The following is a 21,905-nucleotide window of genomic DNA, read 5'->3' as shown; positions in this document are numbered from 1 at the left end:
CCCGCTCACCTCAGTGACTTCGTATTGGGACACTTGTCTGATCTGCATGAGGCCGGGGACTGCTAAGTAACGGCACCCGGGTGGATGCTAATAAAGGGGAGTGTTGGGATCTGTTATTAGATGTTTGTATTAGTAGTGTTATTTGGTTTGCAGTGTGTAGCATTAAGTCATTTGTTGTTGTCCTCCAGAAAAAGGAGGAGTGTGGTGCTGCCCGATGACGAGACGTGCACGCGGCGGCGTGACGTTGCACGCTGCCGCGTGCAGCATAAATAAACGGGGCATTACCGGCCGTGTCAGAGCGACCGGGAAGCCCGAGCCAGAAGGACGCGTGGCGAGTGAGTCCTTTGTGTGCTGGGGACTTACAGGCAATGCTGGGGGTTCTGACCCACCCCCAACACTACCCATAGAGCACTGTTTCTTTTACAGCTGTTTACAGATCTATGTGAAAAGTTAGAGTGATAAAATCACGCGGCGGAAATGTACGAAGTAAAATTCTTCGTGCCGCCGAAAATTTTGAATGCAACATTAAAATATAAGATTAAGTTAAAAATAACATATTAAAACGACAAACTATTGTGATCATGGTAAATTTCCTTAGCAATTGTAAAGGACGGGCTAACTTAATATATTAACATTCGTGCAAGTAATCGAGCGCGCGAAAATAAAAAAAAGATGTTTTAGTTATGAAGAGAATGTTAAGTTTGCATCAGAACTAAACCACTAACTTTGTATTAGGCGTGTTCGCATATGCTTTGCAATAGTTTACTGCATAAACGCGCAAAAATCAAAACTAGTGTGCTCGCGCATTGTATACAAACATGCACACACAGTGCTGAAGGCGAACAAATGGATTAGACAAACCCGTAGTGGGCACTGCTGGAAGAGCGTTGTGTTCCGCCTTCAAAATCCTGTTAGATTGTAGCCACTAGCAACCAGGCTTCAATCATTTCCCTGTGATGCACAGGAGTCTGTGTGAAACACACATCACATCACCACACGTGTGTGATCTTCATGGACATATCATCCGATCCTAATTTGCCCCACGACGGGGGAGGAGACGGTATTCCTCTGCGGGAACTTAATAAAAGAGCTATGCCATTTTTAAAAACATGCAGAAATGACAACATATTCGCATTATTTAAGACGAAGTTTACTCAGCATTTAAGCTGACACGTAATTTTAGTACAGGTGAAATTCGATTAAAAAAACCATTCGATCATTTATTTTCGATATTTTCTGACATGTCCCTGTTTTACCTGAGAAATGCCTCTAGCATATCCCTCTTTCAATAGGGGGTTCTCTTGACTTTACAGGATGAGGACACTCTCTGCAAGGTACATAAAAGGTAGGCTTTCGTCATCCCTCATACGTGGGATCTCAATGGGTTACACATTGATGTCAATCTTGACTACAGCCTCCAGATGGCTCTCCTGCTATGCTTCTCTTTAAGACATGGATTCTACAAGCCTCTGGCCCCAAATTTTCCGCATGCCTCCAAATCCAGCCTGACCGAACATGGGCTCTCTTACGTTTTGGTTTATCTTCGACAGGCCCCTCCTACACTCCCTCCTGGTTTCTAGTTGGACTTCTTGGCTTTACCATCACAGCCGTTCACTTGCTAATACTATTTCTCCGTCACTAGTCTCTATGGAACTCCATCCTAATAAACAGACAGTCAGGAGGTGTTGGCCTCCTTTTGTACAGGTGCTGATAGAGTAGTGGTGTGGCGAATAGTAGCGTTAAGTATTCGGTTGAGGACCGAGTAGTTGGACAAGTATTCAGCAAGAGACGAATATGGAGCTGAATAGTTGCCTTTTTAATTAATTTCTAAAGTTATCCAGACAAGAAAAACACTTTGTTGGTCATTATAACTTTGCCGGTCCATGAAAAGTACTGGTAATTTATTTATATTCATTTGTATAATGTGCCACAAGCCCCAAAGCCCTAGAGCACAACATAAACAAACAGTACAAGCAATACACAAACACAACAACGAAGCAAAGAAACACCAAAAGAAAAACAAATCAGCAAATTAAGAAAACTTCTAATTCAGTATTCATACTAAATAAGGGCTTACAAGCCATTCACTACCAAATTCACATCAGATGAAGTTTTAGGAAAATCATTACAGATTGATAAAACAGTGTGAGGCTACTACTGCCACATCTCACAAGTATACAGTCTCTGCTGTCCTGGGTGCACCAGTGGTCATTTTTTATCCGCAGAAAGAACTTAAGGTCTGCAGTTCTTATGACCCCATGTCCAGTCTTCTGACGGAGAAAGGCCAGTACCTTGTTTCTAAGGGCTTCCATAGGTTCCTGCCCAGCTGCAGTCTCAACTTTAGTGATAATAAAGTTGTGTTGGTTCGTGATAGGTCCGTCTTAAGGTTTTATCAATGATCGGAGGCATATGCGTTTTACCAATACGCACATTTCTAGACATACCCAGTTTAAAAGAAATTCCCAGACTAGTTCACCCTCTAAAACAGGCAATGAGCACACTCAAGTTTTAGAAGGCATAAGTAATCTCAATGTCAGGGAATATATGCCTTTACAGATTTATTTTCCAGATGAAGCAGATTCACTGCATTCAGAAGCATCTGATAGGATGTATCCCTGGAACTTTCGATATCCTTGCTCTCAACGTCATTAAACGAAGAATAATTTCCTGTGGACCAAGAATTGCCAATTTCATTAACGATTGTTTGACAGCTCTGGTTTATCATCCCAGGCTTGACAGGTTTACAGAGGTAGGGCATCTCATGGAACACAACGTGTACTCTGTTGTCTGACACCAGATCTTTGGCATATACCCATGTGTGATACGCCTCTTTGAGGACGCCGTTATTGAGGATGCTGTGGCACTTGCTCATCTGCTTTTTGATTGGTTGAGATGGGATGGTGGGGGAGGGGTGTTTGCCAGTCATTACAGCATTTATTACTGGCATAGCATTTATTGGTAGCATGGAATCATTAACAGATAGTGGGTTATGCAACAATGCAGAGAGGGTGGAACAGGTGGGTTGCCTGGAGGGATATGGCATGTGTGGGTTCAGAGGGTTGCTCATGACGTGTGAAGAAAGAGCTGCTTTGAAGGGAGGCTCTGGATTGCTGATCTAGATGGCACGAGGGTGGGGCTGAGTGCGGTTCCACCATCTGGGAACAGAGATCAAGAATGCAGGTTTCCCGGTTCTGTACTTTTTTGCTTTTCTACCACTGTAACCGAGACAGAACACGGCAGCTTTGAACTGTATGCAGTTGGCTTTAAAGAGGATTCGTGCTCCGAAGAGAAGCCAGTAGCGCCGGCGGTCGATGCATAAGCGCCGGCGGTCGATGCATATTTGTGCAGACCTTTCAGGAAGCGGGTGTCACCATGGAGCCCCCTTCTCGTAGGTGCTAGAGTGGTGGTGGGTAGGCCATGGAGCATGGAATTTCCCCCTTCCAGGTCAGATAAGACCATAAGCTCTGGTAGGTAGTGATGTTAAACACTGACAGTCCACATATTGATCCCTTCCCATATACCCAGTCCATTGTATTCTATTGGGTCACACTTTGCCCTCTGAACCTTCTCATAAGAGTTGTATTCCTTTGTACGCAGGAATCCTCTAGTTCATAAATACAGTGGCTTGTTTTACTTACATTATAGTATGGGGAACAAGGCAGATGAACAACGGTTTTCAAAACTGCCTTAGAAACATTTGTTAGGTATTTCTCTTTTAGGCTATTGCCCTTTTGAGAATAAATCACTTTGATTTATCACATGATTTGTATAATTTGCATGTATATAAAACAGGGCATTTCCTTGAGCCTCTGAAAGTCAAATTTACAATTAACATTGTACAATTAGAGCTGGGATGAGAACAAATGTGGTCAAGTGTCTAAATGCAGACTGGGCGCAGATCTTAAAAGTGTTTGATCCTGGGAAAGTTGATGGATTTTCACCCTTCCTTTGCTAACAAATGTGGGAGTTCTAGAAGTCCTTCAGTTCACAGTGCGCATCAATTAAAAAAGTGTCTCTCATGGAAGATTAGTGTTTCACAATATACAGTACATCTTACATTGCCATTCTTATATTAAATACTGCAAAGTCACTTGGCTCACTCTTTGCAACACCGCTTGAAAATCATAGTGGCTATGTGACTGAAAATTGTAGCAAACAACATCACTGTGGCATCTTTGTTTTAGAAGAACGTATGCTTTTGAATTCAATTAAACACATTCACTTCTCTTCAGAGTCTGCCTTAATGAGTCGACCTCTAGTTTTCCTTGTTCTCCATTCTTGGATAGATGAAAGATGTGGGACTACATCTACTGATTTGGGCTTAACAGACACTAAATTAAAGGTTTAATGGCCAATAATGTGGGCTTTCCTGGGCACTTACGGTTCGGAGACTAAGTCAAAGGCCTGGGCGAAACAGGAACCTTTAGCACAATTTCACAGGCCATCACCGTGTACAAGACTACACTCTAGGCCTTTTAACTAGAAAAAAGGTGAACGCATGGCTGCCGCCATGTTCCAGATTACTAATTGGAATCCTCATAGGGATGGTGTGACAGAGTGCCTTCTAGGGAGGGGGGATAGCAGGAACATTTTGATTTTTTAAAATAAAATGATGCAGTGCGACAGGGTCAAGAGCCAATCCTACCCCAGATGTGGGATGAGGGATTTGGGTCAGCCCCCGAGTGTGTAGCACTCACACAGTACCTTCCAGCCTCTTTTCTGGGCACAGTTTTCTTTTGCCCTTTACAGGACCGCAAGATAGAGAATCCAACACAGCATTAAAGAAACACAACAAGCAGATGGGGAAAGATGTGACCAGGAAGCTCCCATTCATATCAACTAAATGCTTGCCGGCATGAACTTCAGCCTCCCAAGGTGGTTGAAAGGTGATATGCCACAGAATGCCAACGTGCCCGTACCACCAAGAATGAACGAACACCCACAAACCAAAAGGATTAGGGCGAAGGAGGGTTTTTGAAACCATACCCTGATAATCCAGCCCTGGGGAAAAGTGTTAGGATTAGATTGTGCTGAAGGGTCGGGTGAAGCAGAGAACCACTGGCAAGCGGTAGGAACCAGAACGTCACAGGTATAAATGGCCTGAATTTATAAAGGTGTTCAGGTGCGGTCAGGAGGTGTGGTGGTGGACCGAGAAACCAGTTGTGAGGCAGAAGGTGGAGGAGAGTGTTAAGAAGTCTATGAACCTCTTGTATAGGAGTTCAGGTAAGGTATTGGAGGTGAAAGAGAGTGGTATCAGGAGTGAAAGTTTGAAGCTGTGGTTGTGAGAGCATATGACAGAGTGGGTAATAGAAAGGAGGGTTGGAAGGGATAGGAGAGTCAGAGTAGAGGGTGAAGACAGATTTAACAGTGAGATTGTAAGAGTATAAGAGAGAGAGTGGAAGTGAGAGTGAAAGGGAGAGAAGGCATGTGTGATGAATTAATATCTGGCAAGGGTTTGAAAGCCCTGGCCTTTTTAATTTGCATTAGAAAAATGAAAGTATGCAGGTACTTCCATCTCTCAAAGGGTAATCAGCTGATCATATTCCCCTTTCATAAGCTCCATGCCAAATGCATCCTGTGTGTCTGTGCCCTGCTGCATCAATATCCTGAGTTGCAGCTCCTGTTCTACCAGCGGCACAAAGGACGTTCAGAGGGCACATGTGCCTATTTGGCAGCTACAATGACAGCCAATTCTATACCAGAAATTGCATAATTGAGAATTCTGGTGACACGTTAAACTGTAAATATAATCCACACCTGAGTTAGGGTATGGTGATCAGCATCTCTCTCAGTTATCCCTGCCACGTTAAATTAATATCACACATGCCAGCCCTATGGGCCTAGTTCAGCTGTGGAAGGGTTATATGTGCTCCACACAAGGCTCCCCCTTTCCATAGGCAGAATTATAAGCTTGGCCTCTCTTTGTTCCTTTGTAACAGCAGGTAACACCCTTTCCTAGGGACAGCAACTCCACAGGAAGCTGGCCTGGGAACAGGAATAAAATGGCACACCCATTCACAAAGGGCTACGCCTCACACCAACGAGCTGCATTTCTAACTGCTTTTGATTGTTTTGAGAATGGAAGGGGCGGGGTTAGTGTCACCCGGGGGGGCATCTGTACAGTGGAAGAAGAAGAATTACACAAGCTTTCGGAAAAAACTCAAGACCCACTCTTCAAATAAACCACTACGTACGAGACAAAAACCGCAACCACATACTTGGGCAAATTGTCCCGTGAATATGTGTTTTTTACCAACTGTCTATATATTAGCGCCCTGATGCTGGTGTGCGACTGGTGCTATATAAATAAATAAATAAATAATGATAAATATTCATTTTTCGCTCTGCCTCGCTCTCCTTCCTGTCCCCCCCCCCCAATTCCTCTTTGGGTGTGATGTCAGAAGGGCAAGGTCCATACCTTCCAAGAGCACGGAGTGGATCCCTATGACTTGTCGACTTTTACCTTTAAAAGAAGTGGTCTCACACCACTTCTTTGAATCCTCTCTGGAATCCAACCCTGGAAGAAGATTTTGCTGGACCCTGCTGAGAGAGCAGTCTTTTTTAAATTCCTCCATTGTGAGGTAAAGGCAGGTGCTCCTAGGCAGCGGTGTGCTCTTTCCCCTAGCCATCCCTGGGGACAATTTGGGGTGAACTCTTCTGCTGGACCAAGACCTGCATCTCTGCCAGCCACCAACTTGCCTAGGACCTCACTGTGTTGCAAGATCCGTAAAGGTGTGCCCCAGCCACAGAAAAGGACTAAGCGTGGCCCTTGAGAGCCTAGAATGGGACTCACAGCTCCTGAAACCCTGAACAGCCAAGGTCCATGTGTTTTCGAAGTTGACCCACTGCAAGCCGTGATGTCGAGAATGTTCTACGCTGTGCGAATCTCCAGGCCTCTTCGAAGCTGGCTTCAGCATTCATTGCTCTCTGAATCACCAATTGCTGTTCAACTCTGTGGCTGCCTCAGCTCGAACCAACAAAGTATTGTTGCCTTGTATTACAACAGTCACAGTGCAGAGCATCAGCTTCTTCATCATTTCTCCTGTAAGTCGATCGTGCCGACCCTCGAGTCCCCAGAACAACGACATCTGAGCCTCTACATCAAATTGACTCGCCTGTGTATTTTGGTACCCTCTCAACCACCGTAGAACCTCAACTGCCAACCAAATCGGTGACAATCCAATCTGCACAGCTCGAGTAGATGCCCATTAGACTGAAGCTATCTTCCATTCAACCCTTGGCTCGACGCCAGCTTGCCATTAGACCATCACAGCTGCTGCATCCTCGAACTGAATAGAACCTACAAACAACACAAAGATGCCTGATTGACTTGTTGAAACACCAAGACATTTGCAAAGATATTACTGGGCGATATCTGCACCTCTGGTCCATCTTTGGGCCCTAGAAACTGGATAGGTCATTTTAATCCTTTTTGCAACCTCAAGAAATATCCTTTTTCAACAGATAGGTCATTTAAATTCTTTTTTGCAACCTCAAGAAATATCCTTTTTGAACATGGTGGTCTTTTAATACCTTTTCTCCCGGTCTCGTTACTCAAAGTGCTGCATGTTTTATATTTTTGCCTATCCTGTGTTCCTTTATTAGGGATGTGTTTTTACAGTGTTTTCTAGTTAGTTATTATTGTACATGCTGTGTTTGATTAAAGTATGTATTTGGATAGAACCTTGGACATTCCATTATTTTGGACTGTTATATTTTGCTGGTTGGGTTGCTACTGAACCACATTCACACCCCGCTTTGGGGTGTAGCCTTCCCTTGGCCCACATTTCCACTAAAGGCGAACGAGGTATATCTCTTAACTGCGCCGTTTTAACCTTTAGGATTGTGTTGGCTCATGGGTTGTAGAAGGATGGCAGCTGAGTGGGCTGTTTGCCTCTACTCAACCTTCTACTCCTGTGGGGCAGACGTCAATTCGTCACAACATGTGCAGAGGAGAGAGAAGGGAGTAGTAGGAGGAGGCGCACTGTAGAGGGAGAGGAGGAGTGTGAGAACACTAGAGAGACAAAGGAAAGAGTATCCGAGTTTGGAGGTAGGATAAAAGGGTCAGACAGACAACAATCCCAAGAAGACCAATGGTTGGAAAAGACAGAGTGGTGAGAAGAAGGAGAGAGGGTAGGAGGAGATAAAGGGCGAGAGCACTGAGTGACAAGATCAGGGAAAGGAGCGAGAGAGGGTGAGGGAGGGGACAGGCACTATCTTGAACATCATTGATCAGATTGTGTGTATACATAAAGGAGTCCCTCAGAAATTCCTGGAAAATTTAAGGCCCTCACCACCAGATCAGGATAGCTTGGACAGTAGGCATTACTGGTCATGAATTGTATTATACCCCCATGTCAGGAAGCCTGAGCTAGGGTGGAGGGAACACACAGGATCAGTCAGGGAAATAACTTAGTCAGATTAATCAACAGTCTTCCAACCATAACAAAAACCTTCAGAAACCCTTAAACTGTTTTTTCCTAAGTTTGTGGAATTTGTAACGCCGTCAGTGATAGTGGGCAACTGTGTTTCTGAAAGGTAGGTCTCCTAATCAGATCCCCTCTTTGATAATGCCTCATGTCAAAATCAGAATGCACTCAAATGTCTGACTACTGACATCTCCAGCAACTTCCCTGCAGTGGAAGCAGGGCAGGTTCAAATGTCACCTGTGCATAGCTCCTGGAACATAAAGTTCCAGCAGACATAGGTGGCTTTTTAATAATCTGCACCTTAGATTCAAAAACAATATTGTGTACTCTAGTCACTCCTGTGGCATGAACTGCAAATATAAACCATGCCTGAATATGTCATTACAGGGCTGGTGTGTATCATCTGTCTGGCCTGGGTATCTCACAACAACTATGTGGGACCCCGGCCGAGGAAGTTGCTTCTTTGATCGCTCGTTCCATCACAGCACAGGAACCCTCCCCACACGGTCCCCTAGGGAATGGTGCCCCGAAGAACTGGTGCCCCTGAGACAATCCTGTCCTAAAGCCTCTCCCACCAGGGTGCTGATCACCAGAGTCCTGTTGAAGTAAGAAGATGCGGAGTTAGACTATCCAGAGTACACGTTTAGGCCAAGTGAGTGGTTCTACCATTTGGGATTTTGCTAGGGCTCCTGCAGACAAAGCACTCAGAGTATGACACCCTGGCATCGGACTTGAGTTGGATCAATCCACTATAGCCCTTCATCTTTATAAGGGTAGGAAATCCATCCCTTAGTTGATTGATCTTTGGAATCTCAAAAGATGAAGAATTTACTGTAACTCTGTTAAAGTAAGTCTAGTCCAAAATCCTCTGACAAACAGATGAAGAAAGAGAGCTTCAAAACAGAGGAAATCTCTGCTCTCTAACCATCCCGATGGATCATTGGAGGAGACACTGCTGCGGACCAAGCACTCTGCTGCCTGTGCACTGGAACAAGGATCCTGCTCACTGGAGGTGAAGGACCCCATGAAGGTGCCAGAAATTCTTTCTGTGGTGGAGGTGTGGAACAAACGACTATTTTTTAAATGTATGTTTATTGTTCTTTGGAAGGTCAGCCTTTAACAAGAAAATCTAAACAAAAATCAATGAACATTATTACATCATAACTCAAAACACCTTACACTAAAATCATTTTTAACAATTCACCAATGGTTAATAAAATTCCTAAAATAATTTAATCAACCATCAATTCAATTCCAGAACACATCAGGGTTTATAGATCACATTCATATTTCATACAACAGCACAATCACTTAGCTACAAACTTTTAATAAAACCAGTCACAGCTAGCACCATTGATGCTGTTCTTTCAGCCAAACAATCCTTCCACACACATTTACTACCATCTAAATACTGCATATTAGCACATTTACAAACGTAGACTGAGCACTTCCCTGCTAATACAGGACAGGCAGTCACCAAATGCTTTAAGTCTTCAGGGGCCACAGTCACACAATCTGCATACCTAAGCATTATCTGTTTGGTGTAGTCCAGATTCCAACAGAATTTTAAAAAGGATCTCCTGACAGAGCGATTTGGGTAGATGGACAAATAAGGAGCTAAAATTCCACGATTTGTGTGGTCAAAGGCAAGATAATTCAATGATTTGCACGTATGCATTTTCCCCATAATGACAACCCACCCATAAGTATATAATGTTGATTTTACTTTCGCTGGATTCCCAACCAAATCATCTGTTAACAGTTCCAAATCATTTAGCAAGCCTGCGCAAAGAGTAACTATTTCACTCATATTTTCTAGTTTTCCTAACTTAGTCAGGTCCTGCAAGTCACAATATAGTAACTCAGGAGCCGAACAAGTAAAATTCCTGAATAAGGTTAAGAGTTTACACTTAGCTCTACCTAACAAGGAATGGATACCAATTTCATACTTAATTGCTGCATGTTAAGGAAACTACGCTGTTTAGGAGCAGGTAGATGCCTCTTCTCTTGTCCCGCCCCCTCACCACTGTCTTATTGGAGTAGCTGTCGAAGAGCTACAATTGGAAACCCATGCATGAGTTTATGCAGCATGTCCATACAGTGTTGATTGTATGAAAGACGATATGCAATCAGACAGCCGTTCAGAAGATACCCTCACGTTGAGACAGTGGAAAGACGTTACCAAGAAGGATGCCCACTGCCAAAGTGCCAGAATGTGGTTATGGGAATTATGGATGAATGCTAAGTAAAGGTTTGATGACAACAGAATGATGTCATGAAGAAGATATATAAAGCTATGTTGAAAAGATGTGAAAATAAATACTGATGATGTAACAGAAGCACAAAGAGAAACACGTACCTAAAAATGAAGTAATTGTGCAAATAAGAAGAGGACGTAACTTGCTGACCAATAACTAAATACACTGTAACGCAAGGTAGAACAAGCATATAGAAGCTTGCTAAAAAGAGGTATTTACACAAAGTTTAGGACAACCATTGGAAGAGAATGGACGGCCTCCAGTGTTAAAAAAAAAGAATCAACCCACCTACCTCAAAACACGAGCCTAGCACTGCAAATTGAAGAATTAATGTAGAAGCTGTGTTTGTGTGCAGGATAGGGGAGTACGTTGGCCTGAAGTCAAGCAGGCTATTTTGAGAGAAGGGTGCAAGGAGCAAAGGAAGTCGAATAAACAGACCATGTGCATCACATATATTTCTGCTAAGATTAAGAGAGACAAGGACGTTTGCAGGTGCCAAGTGTCGGACAAATATAAAGGCAAAAGCCTATGTGAGGTGGAGTGAGCAAGTCTCTAAAGGCTAGAAGGAGAAATGACACCCTGTTTAATAAAATTAAATAGCAGTAATAGAGAGGGTAAAATGGGCAAAATCGTGGTCTCCCGACACGTGATGAAGAACTCAAAACAAAGACTATTCACTAGAGCCAGAGTTAAGATAGTGGTGTGCTCACTTTACATTGAATGTCCTAGAACAGTGAGCAGACACGAGGTCAACTGCAAACCATAGACCTTGGCTAAGGATCAGGTCAATGAAATGTAATGGACTAATTGGGAAAGCAAGAGCACAAGTTGACGCAGCTTGAACACTTAGGTTTTGTTCTTCTTATGTGCTGCGAAGGAGCCGAAAGTCCAAGGTTGGATAGGGTTGCCAACCAATCAAAAGGCCTTCCATGCACTTTCATACACAATGTTGCAGTTATTTGTCTGCTGCCATATTCTCTGCTATGATCAGTATGTGACGTACGTAGAAGTAGCTCAGGGCATGTCCTACAGACAAGGGGCAGCCAATGAGATATTAAATTGTATAAAATTCGAGAAGTAGATATGTTCCCCTAATCCAATCGCTCCCAGTGATAGGTTTTATGGAATGCCACGTAGGATGACATCATAAATGACGTACGTGAACGTATATAAACTTTGTACAAGAAAAATTGTGTGAGCATTGAGCATTTACTTTGATAGCTGTCATATCGCCCATATTGCCCTGCTTTCTTTATTCAGATGAAAGCAGTATTTTAACATCTTGCTTTGGTCTGTCCAGTTATTTGGTCTGAGAGAATTACTGATAATTCCATCCAGCACACAGAAGACACTTCAAGGTGCTAGAGCAAAATGTCAATATTTACCCTCCAGTGTGGCAAGAGATTCAAGTACCCAAAAGTAGTGTACCTCGATCCCATACAGAATCCTAGGGAGGACCTTCCTTTGTAGAATTTTAAAATAGGAATTAATGAATATTTGCCAAAAGGGTAGCTACCTGCATCATCTGGTTGGCTAAAGCAGAGGCATGGGTTTGGAACCAGCCAATAATGTGTGTGGTTTGAACACAATTGGAAAGCCTACACATAGAAAGCTTTCTACTCTTTCCAGAGCTTCATTTTGAACAGACCAATTGAAAGAGCTTGGCTGCTTCTTTAGGGTACACTGCATAACTTTGTTTTTTTATATTACTCTTTAAAAAAATGGTCAATTGCAAAAGTATTAAAAGCATTTAAAATGAATTGGAAACGAATCTCAGTGCTGTCAAATATTTAAGAAAATCATCTGCGTAGCTCAGCCACGTAATTTTCAAATTACCGAGCTTAGGCAATACAAGTGCAGCTGGTGTTAAAAAATCCCCCAATGTCTGACATGTACAGATTAAAAAGACAGGGGTCAAGTACACCCCCTGTCTAACGCCCCTAGGTGCAGGAATTTCAGAAGATAACCCCCCGTCTGAATTGTATCTACCTGCATCGCAGTTTGTTGATGTAAACCAATGATAAGACGTAATAAGCCCTCGTGCAGCCCCCAGCTCTTCAATTTTATCCACAACAAATTTCTGTTTACCGCATCAAAGACGGCAGACAGATCCATAGTAGAAATACAAAGAGAATTGTTATTTCTTTGTGCAAGCCAACGATTGGACACAATTCATCACTATGCCATTTAATGATGTACTCATCTGTTTATGAAAACCTGTCCGTCACCTTTGAAGACGGCTAGTTTCTGCCGCCCACACCTAGAGATGTTCAAGCAGCATGGTCCCGAAAACTTTACAGTCTGCATCAATTATGGATATCGGTCGATAATTTCCTGCATCACTCCCGGCATATAGAAAAGTCAAAATAATTGACCAGTCCCTTTCAGCATTTTTAAACAGAATATTGGACAGTTTATTTGGACCCGGGGCTATCGAGGTTCTGTATCCTGCCTAAAATTCCTTCAACAGATTCTTGATTCACCAACAAGCTCCATGAGCATTCACCCTTGAGAGTAATATGTTCCCCGGGATTTTCCTCACCAAAAACACCTGTGAAATGAGATAGCCAGCCTTCTTCCGAAACTGGGTTTAATTAGAGATTGGCCTCTTACGGGTCTGGCGGAAACCATGCCAGTATAACCAGCAGTTTGCCATCTGACCCGTAGTGAATTACCGGCGCCTGACTTCCCGGTGCCACAGGGCTATTCTGAGTTTGGTAGCCAGGAAGTCAGGCGCCGGTAATTTTGTAATTCCTCATTCCCATAGGACTCAATGGGGAACACGGAAGAGAAACTCTGCGGGCGCGTGTCGTTCCCGCCGCCAGGTATGACCCTAGCAGGCGGGATAGCATCCGCCCACAGAGTCGTACTGTGCCACTCAGGAAACACCTTTGCCTATAGCTTTACCAGCACCAGTGTTTCCAGACCGGCACAGTCGGAATGAGGCCCATTGGCTTGTCTAATTACATCATCATTAATGATTTTCCAAAATTTCTGATGAGTTTTTGCTTTTCAATCTTTCCAACATATTTTCTGGAGCAGCAAAGCTTGATGATTCCACAGCCATTCCTTATAATAGGATCTTACCTTCTTAATGTTGCTTGTTCTTACTGTCAAACTCAAATCAGTTTGGCATTTTAAAGTTTTGATATGCGCTCTCATGAGACGTTTCTTATTCGCCACATGAACATCGTAGGAATTAATATGTTTGAGTTTTATCTTACCATGACGGGCAGAAAGGCCACGAGTCGGATCAAGAAAGTCTTTTAAAAAAGGCTCAAATGAGTCAATCGAAAAAGTATTCAATGTCCATGTTAAGGGGGTTACTTCCAAACAGTGGGAAACAGCATCATTTCCTGGAATCTGCATAATATTAAGCAGGTTAATATTATGCAGATCCCAGGAAATTCTACTGAGTTCACCGATAGGTCACGCAGGCCATTCAGGCCTCCTCGAACGACCCCTAGTTCAAACTCCATGAGCAGCATTCTGTGATCACTCACTGTCGCTGGGCAAATGTTTAAGGAAATACATTGATTAAAAACCAAGTTCCAGGAGAAAATATAATCAATAGTGGAGCTATGCTCCAAGTGTCCTTTGGAGGAATATCACCGGAGACCACGCCATTAAACATTTTCAAGCCCAACCCACTTAAAGCTTTCCTCCATTTTAGCCCATTTCCCTGGCCAGTGTTTGGACTTGAGATCTCCCAGTGCCGCAGGGTGACCATCTCTCACCTCGTCGCACCTTGTCTCAACTGCTGTTTGCAAAAGCAGTATGTTTTTCCAACGCAATCGAAAGGTCAAAAATCCCTTTGTGCCAATCGACATTTATTAACAGAAAATCACTTGTCTTTTCACAGTCAACTGGACTAACATGAGAAGCCAAAATACCTCAACACACCCCGGAAGAGCTTAACACGCCAATTCTCTCATCTGATTTAATTAGCGTTAATAAGCCCCCTGAGGGTCGACCACTGACACCCTTCCAGGCCACTTGGAAATGAGCTACATACCGATCCAACACTGGTTTTTCAATCAACACGTCTTGCAGGAAGATTAATTGACTTGATTTTAACAAATTCCCCCAGAACAGGATTATTTGAACAAATTACTGTGACCTCTGGATTTCCAAGATACCAATGAAAGAGGTTCATTTAGTAATTAATTGCTACTATAGTTACGAGTTGTTACACTTTCCCGATAAAAAAAGCACCATTCAACCAGGACCAGTCAGTATTGGTACCCGTGCATATGGGGGTATCCCTCGCAATGGAGAACGCCCACCCTGCATTCCCTCTAAAATCATTCGAGACTAAAATCTCACTTGGCAAAGGCACAGGCTTTGTAATACTAACAATAGGTCTAAAGTCCATCTCAGAATACAGTGACAAATCAAAGCCTAATTGCCTCACAAGATGAATTTCATGCAAAATGATATTGACAACAATTTTTGAACTAATAAACTTAAGTGCTTGGTCAGTTCGGTGTAGGTCAATAAAATCGACCCTCTCAATGTCGTGTGAGGTGAATGCACGAAGGTTAGGAACCTCGTTCAAGAGTTGCATAATGTTCGATCTGTTAAGCAAAATATCTCGATTTTCTGGCAATAAGCTTTCAACAAGAATTTTAAATGAGCCCCTTAGAAACAGATTCTCGACATTCCAGTCCTTGCAAGTAAAATGTTGTTGGTTAGGTTTTGGCATAAGACTAGATTCTTCCCATCCATGTATCTAATCAGGACCCTTAGAGAATTTCAAGAAACTCAGTGAAGTACTTGATCTAAACCCTTCATATGTTTTTGAAGGCCCGCGGGGAACGTGTTGGTCCATGATATTTGTGATCTATTCAGGGAAGGGGGGATTAAAATGAAGTGGTTGAAAAGATTCATAACTGGGAAAGGAGGGGTTAAATACCTTTCCAACATATTGCATAGGACATGCAGCAGGATGTAAACCCGTAATACATTGAGACTGAACAGGCACTTCACCACTGACTTCAGTGATAGCGTTCTCTGCTACTGGCAATAAATTGGAATACGCAACTCAAGAAAGTTCTTTAAGAGGAAAGAACTGATCCTGGGTTATACAATGAGCTTGGATCGAAGACACCACTACCTCAGGCATTGGCTCTGTGGTTTCAGTCAGCTAACAGGCATCTGTCTGAATTGCTTGTGAGTCTGTAGGCTTAGAGGCAGCAGTGTTTTTGTTTGCAAAAGAAATAAAATTATCAGTGCTCACATTCTGCCCACACCGGTCAGTGCTCATTTTTTTTTCTCCAGGGCAGATTCTTCAAAGTAGTGGCTACTGATGGTTAATTTGTCAAAGCATGCACAAATGTACGTGATGACTGGTTAAAGACCTTTAACTTCGTCTTATGTGTATTTTTCGATGTATACTCTGCAGGAGCATTAGAACACACCACTGCTCTCGAATTTTGCGGTGGCACCACATAGTCTTTGGTGGACAAAGGCTCTTCACCAACTGTGTCATTGTCGTCATTGCTCATACCTTGATAATCCTCAATCACTGCATTTTCAATTGCTGCAACAGAGACATCAACCACCTGCACTGGCTGGGTGTGATTAGCTATAATGGAAGTAGGAGACCTAGAAGAAGGTGGAGTAGTCTTGTTTCAAATCTCACGTGCATTACCTATTTAAGAATTGAGGATGTTATCATCAACACCAAGGTGTTTCCCCCCTCAAGAAATTCCTTCAATTTACTTTGAACGACAATGTGTACGAATTTAAACGAGAGGGATTCCAATAATGTAGCATGGATACGAGATTCTGTTTCCAGATCCTCATACAATGAAACCAAAGCACACAAGACTTGATTCATCACCTATAGTAAGCCCGCTTGATCCTCACCAACATTCTCATTGATTTGTTTGTCAACACATTTAAGCAGCGTGGACAGACGCTGTGGGGGTACTGGAGCTGGAGTGGAAACATATGATGGAATTGAAGACTCTGAATAATACGTTGAAGCATTCATCAAATCAGGTGTATTGTTAATAGAGTCCTGCTCCCACAAAACGTCTTGATAGTCAGGTATACTGAACAGTAAACCATGAGTTGGAATTGGAGTAGTGGGCAAAAGCTGTGTAACAATGTTACATGTTCTAATTGGAAACCTTGCTGTCTTTGCTGGTGTGGCAGAATCAAAGAATGTGGTTATTTCCTGTGTGCGAGTATTTGACTTTCTCACGTGGTGTAGGATCCACAGTCAGCCGAGGGGCAGCCTGGAGTATGTTCAGTAAGCCGAAAAAGCTTTCACCAGGGGAAAGTGGTAGCATGGCTGCATGGCTTTCAAGGGCACCCCCGGCTGCATGGTGGACTTAACCCCATTTCATAGGCTGTACATACAAGAGCAAGTTATAGTAAGCACAATTATTCAGAGCAGCCGACATGCTCTCAACTTACTTTATACTCCCACGAGAATCCAATGCAACCAGTGTCCTCAGTCCAACAGTGCCACTCCAACGAAACTGCAATTGCATATGTTGCACAATACTGCGCATTGTGAGGGTTTTTGTGTGCCTGAAACCGCTACAACCCACACCTTTGGGTAGATGACAGTAAGGAAAGACTGTAATCCACTGTCCCTCAGGAAACCAAAATCTGTAGAGCAAACTGCAAAATTGAAACGGCACTCGTCGCACATCGCTTCCCTGGAGACAATGAATTGGGCCTCCCTGCAACTCAGAAGTCCAGATGCAGCTTAGAACATGGTTTATCACATCACAATCTCTTTAAGATGGCTCAATTTACTGCTTTTGGCCCTCGATCTTCTAACCACTTACAAGCTCTTCGAGCCATTCAGATGCTGATCTGACACAGTGCACCAACCCCATCCACCGGGAGCCCACCCATTGAACCAACTCGCCATTGGGAAAGATGGTCTTGAACACTGCACAATTGCAATGCCTAGCTCGATACTGAGTGTTGAGCCCCAAAGACAAGAAACCAAAACGTATTTACAGAGGCCCTGTCCCACGTTAAACAACCTTAAAGACATTTACGCCCCCTTTTTTGCCTTTTAAAGACATTTCTCTGAACACTGACTTCGCTGCTAAGGAACTTGGCCTCGGCACCCCCTTTAAGCCATAGTGCCAGGGGCGTTGCTAGGGGGGGGCTAAGGGGGCTATAGGCCCTGATCTTTTGGTTGTAGCCCCGGATAGAATCTCAGGAGCTACAGCCAAAAGACTAGCTAGCCCCCAGTCCTGACAGTTCCAATATCAGCTTAGCCCCGGGTCTTTTCCAGACCTAGCAACTCTCCTGCATAGTGCCCTTTATTCTTAAAGCCTGCCTTCCCTGTATTCCTTTACATGAGTGGGTATTTAGTGGTTTTAATTAGTTCTGTGCACGGTTAGGTTTTCTTAAAGTTACTATTCTTATAGAACCTTGGTTGGGCCTTCTTTCCTGTTGGTGCCGCCTGCTATTAAAGTTGCATCCGCTCATAACTCGCCTGAGCATTCGGGTCTGCCCTCGGCGACTCATTTCCTAAAGCCGCAAAAGGAGGTATACCTGATGGGCAGTGCCCCAGCCAACTTTATGAATGGGATGTATCGCTGGTTTAGTCCACGTTTTAGACGTCACTCATCCCTGCACTACTGCAGAGCAGTAGTTATTTCTCACGTGGTGCTGACGGCCGCCATGTTTTCACTGACACCCACTGGTGACAACAGGCTGCCATGCTTTCAGTGTCATGTGTAAGAATTTCGTATGGGAAGAACATTTCCTACAGCGGTAAGATCTGTAATGTTTCAATGTGGTTATCTTTTAATGGGTTATTCCTTATATGGTGTTAACTGCCGTCAAAGTGCCCGTCTCAGTTGAAGTTGCCCTCAAACAAACAATGTTTCAAATCAGCGGGATTTACCAACAGTTAAGGATGAACTTCCCGAGAATCGGATTGCCTAGACGCACCTTCCAGGTGCTAAGTGGATGGGCTATACAGTGTGTGAACGCTGGAGGCCCCCTGCCACTAAGCAATGTGGCCCAGTACCCAGAAGGTATGTATGCACGTGGGGAGAAAAATCAAGGACATTATTCACTGGGTGCACCCTTTTCAGTGCACACCTCAAGCAGAATTGCCTCTAGCTCCTTATTAATAGTCACTGCCCTATTAGTCAACGGTGGATGACAGGCTGCCAGGATTAACCAGTTACCTGCTGGTCTCAGCTAAGCCTACTGAGATCTTCCAATTAGCCTTCTGATGCTCAAAAACCATGAACGTCAAAATGCCCCATCGAATTAAGAAAATGTTATTCTAGGGGGTTCCATGTGTTAATATCACCACAAAAATATTGCCAAACTAGAATGGCGCCAAATTTGTGCAGCGATATTAACCCATTAAAGCTGCGGGGGACACTGCCACAACCCCCATATTATTTTAAAGTGAGCGGGGGACACCCCTGCAACCGCCGCTCCCCTTTACCTCAAAAATCATCCCCACTAATAATATCACCTATGGTCGTACCTGACGACCATATATATGGCGATATTATTGGTGGGGATAGCGCTACCTGATACCTAGGGTTGGTTCGTCCCTTTGCACTCTGGATTTTTGAGTCCTGGATTTAGAAAGAGGGCAACTGAGGACTAGAAGTTTCAAAATGCAGAGTAAATACCAGGACTGAACTTTCACCTCCCAAAAGGAATGGCACATGTTGTACACATATGTATACCATCACCACATTTGGGTGAACATGCAGGACAGTAGCCACACAAAGCATATACTGTGTCTGCACGCTTAGTTTTTAAGCAGTTGCTGTGAATGCGACACTATTTAATCTTTCAATGCACTGGTACCTTGCCATATATTTCCAATCCTTTTACCCAGGCCTCCTGCTAAGTTACCCATTCTGTAGTGGCACCAGGCCTGGCCTTGGGGGGGTGCGAGACCGGCGACCGTCCGGTGCACCGCGCCCCCAGGGCGCCATCAGCCCCCGCCATGCCAGCTCAAGGGAGTCTTTCAAGGGCTCCCCAAGCTGGCGTAGCGGGAGAAGGCGCAGCAGACGGGCGCATTCAATGTCAATCGGGTTTAAAAAAATAAATAAATAAATAAAAACTTACACTTCGTGGCCATGCACCCGGGGCGCGCGGGCTAGGGGGGGCGTCAATTCGTCCAGGGCGCTGCTGCCCCTAAGGCAGGCCCGGAGTGGCACTTCCCATTTCATGTCCCTACATGTGCAAATGGACTCACGTTGCAGCACGTGGCCTCGAACATCATTTGAGCAGCCATCGTGGCAGTAAGAAGTGATTATAGATTCAGGCTGTGTGTGGGGACGCCTAATGGATGTGTGCAACCGTTAAAAAATGCAAAATACGAGTTCGCCTAATAAGAATACAATATTCTTTGAAGGTGAAATAAAGTTAATTCTCTGTAAAAGAAAAAGAAACACCACACGTATCTCTCCCACTTCTCTAGACTCTTATGCAGACACACTGAAGCCCTCACGCTCACAAAAGAGCGTCTGTTTTCTGCTACACATGTGCCAATGAAGGGAGTCGACCTAACTTCAACCTCTCAATCAAAATTAATTGGAACACAGGTGAGCTTGTTACTCAAAACGTCTTTCAAAACCCGGCAATCCAATTTTAATTATGGTCTACGATATTCCAGAAACTCCCCACCTATTGGTTTTAATAAAACCAGCTCCTGGCATTCACAGTTCACACCAATTAAGCCCTGCGCCATAATTCCAGGAATGGAATGGAAACAAGGCGCAACGGCAGACAACATTGTTCACACTTCAAATAAGAGTGCTCCGGTTTTGATCGGAGGGGAGCCTGCCGCGGAATGACGCACTGTATCTTGCGGACATTGCGACCCCAGTATTCTGGGGACATTTCACAGCGCGCGCCCAGCAGCCGTAAGTTTGCAGCATGGATTCGACGAAAGAAACTTGCTTTTGGAATTACGCGAGCCGCTGCGTTCATGTGCGCACGAGTAGCCGCCGCCTGCGTGGAAGGGACGCGCGCGCTTCCCTAAAGGGTGCGAGCGAAGCAGGAATGACCGGGCGAACCTGCTCGTGGGAAGGAAAAGTGCCGTGTCAGCAAAACGTTTTCCCAGCACCAACACATGTAAAAAAACATTTCCAGTAAGGACAAGTGGAGACATTCATATGGGCTTTGTCAGTTGGTTTTGGAGGTCTAGTTGCGCATTAAGACACACACAGACTTTGCATGTAAAGCGCAGCCCTTACCTGTGATAAGCACTGCCTTCCCGTGCACGGGTAACATGTCCTGCAGGGGCACGCACAGGGCTGAGAGGAGGCATATCCCGCAGAAGAGAGGGAGCCCCGCAGAAGCCGGCAGGTAGCAGGAACAGAGCGCTGTCAGCAGCAGCAGGACGCCGGCAACCTTCCACTCGACGTGCACCTGCCTCCCCCTGAGCCTGTACAGCGCCCATGCTCCACAGGCTGCGCTGAAGCCCACACAGAGCAGCCCCAGGCTCGGCTTCTCCCAGACCAGAAGCATCCCACCGTCAGGTGGGGGCTGGGTTCAATACAGACAGGCCAGGAGTGCGCACAGCAGGTGCTGCGGGGCTGGGTGCCACAAAAAACACACGGCCACAGCTACAGGGATCCTCCACTGTAAGCGTCCAGGTACAGAGTAATGTCCCCAAAGTTCAGTATGGGTGATGTTAGAAGCTCCTGCTATAAATACCACAGCCCCCTCCCCCCTCCTTGTGAGGAACAGCTCCACCCTTCAGAGATATCTCCGGGCTGAGGGCGACTGACAGGCCATGCTAGGATTAGACTGATTAACCTCTCGCACGGAAGTGTTTATAGTTTTCCATATACACCTTGCCTTAATGCCACTATGAGCGAAGTTCAACAGCGTGTTTACTTCATGTTGACACTGAGTCACGTAGGACAGGAAACTGTGCAGACCTCTCGCGCCATAAACTGTATTGCTGCAGGCCAGCTTGCCTGATACAGTGCACTATAATCCTAGCGTAAGAGCAAAAAAAAAATACTTATAATAAACACCAAGCGCCTTAATGTAAGGCTGGGACAACCCTACCAGCTGTGAGCTCCCAAACAGTAGATGGAGTGTCCTGCTGTAGCGAGGCAGTAATACTGTTGTCATATTGCTGCAGTGTTATGCAGGCACAATGAAGACTGCATGGGAGATACTGCTGGCTGTCACAGGCCAGGTGGATGCACAGAAACGCAGACAGACACTGAAAGTCATGTTTTTATTT

At 44.5% G+C, this 21,905-nt stretch overlaps 1 protein-coding gene across 1 annotated transcript in view; it reads right to left on the bottom strand.

The window, feature by feature from the left end:
- HSD17B2 (hydroxysteroid 17-beta dehydrogenase 2) overlaps positions 1-21,404 on the bottom strand; it is a 609,784-nt gene extending 588,380 nt beyond the window's left edge. The window contains exon 1 of the mRNA XM_069638513.1: positions 20,902-21,404. Within this exon, the coding sequence (XP_069494614.1) occupies positions 20,902-21,175 (274 nt within the window). The 5' untranslated portion in view covers positions 21,176-21,404. The remainder of the gene's footprint in view (positions 1-20,901) is intronic.
- Positions 21,405-21,905: the final 501 nt, after the last annotated feature.

This window comes from Ambystoma mexicanum, chromosome 1q (genome assembly GCF_040938575.1).
Source record: "Ambystoma mexicanum isolate Mex_15411 chromosome 1q, UKY_AmexF1_1, whole genome shotgun sequence".
In the NCBI taxonomy this organism is placed as follows: domain Eukaryota; kingdom Metazoa; phylum Chordata; class Amphibia; order Caudata; family Ambystomatidae; genus Ambystoma; species Ambystoma mexicanum.
The sequence above is the reverse complement of the archived record's forward strand: the minus strand, read 5'-3'. Positions and strand labels throughout refer to the sequence as shown.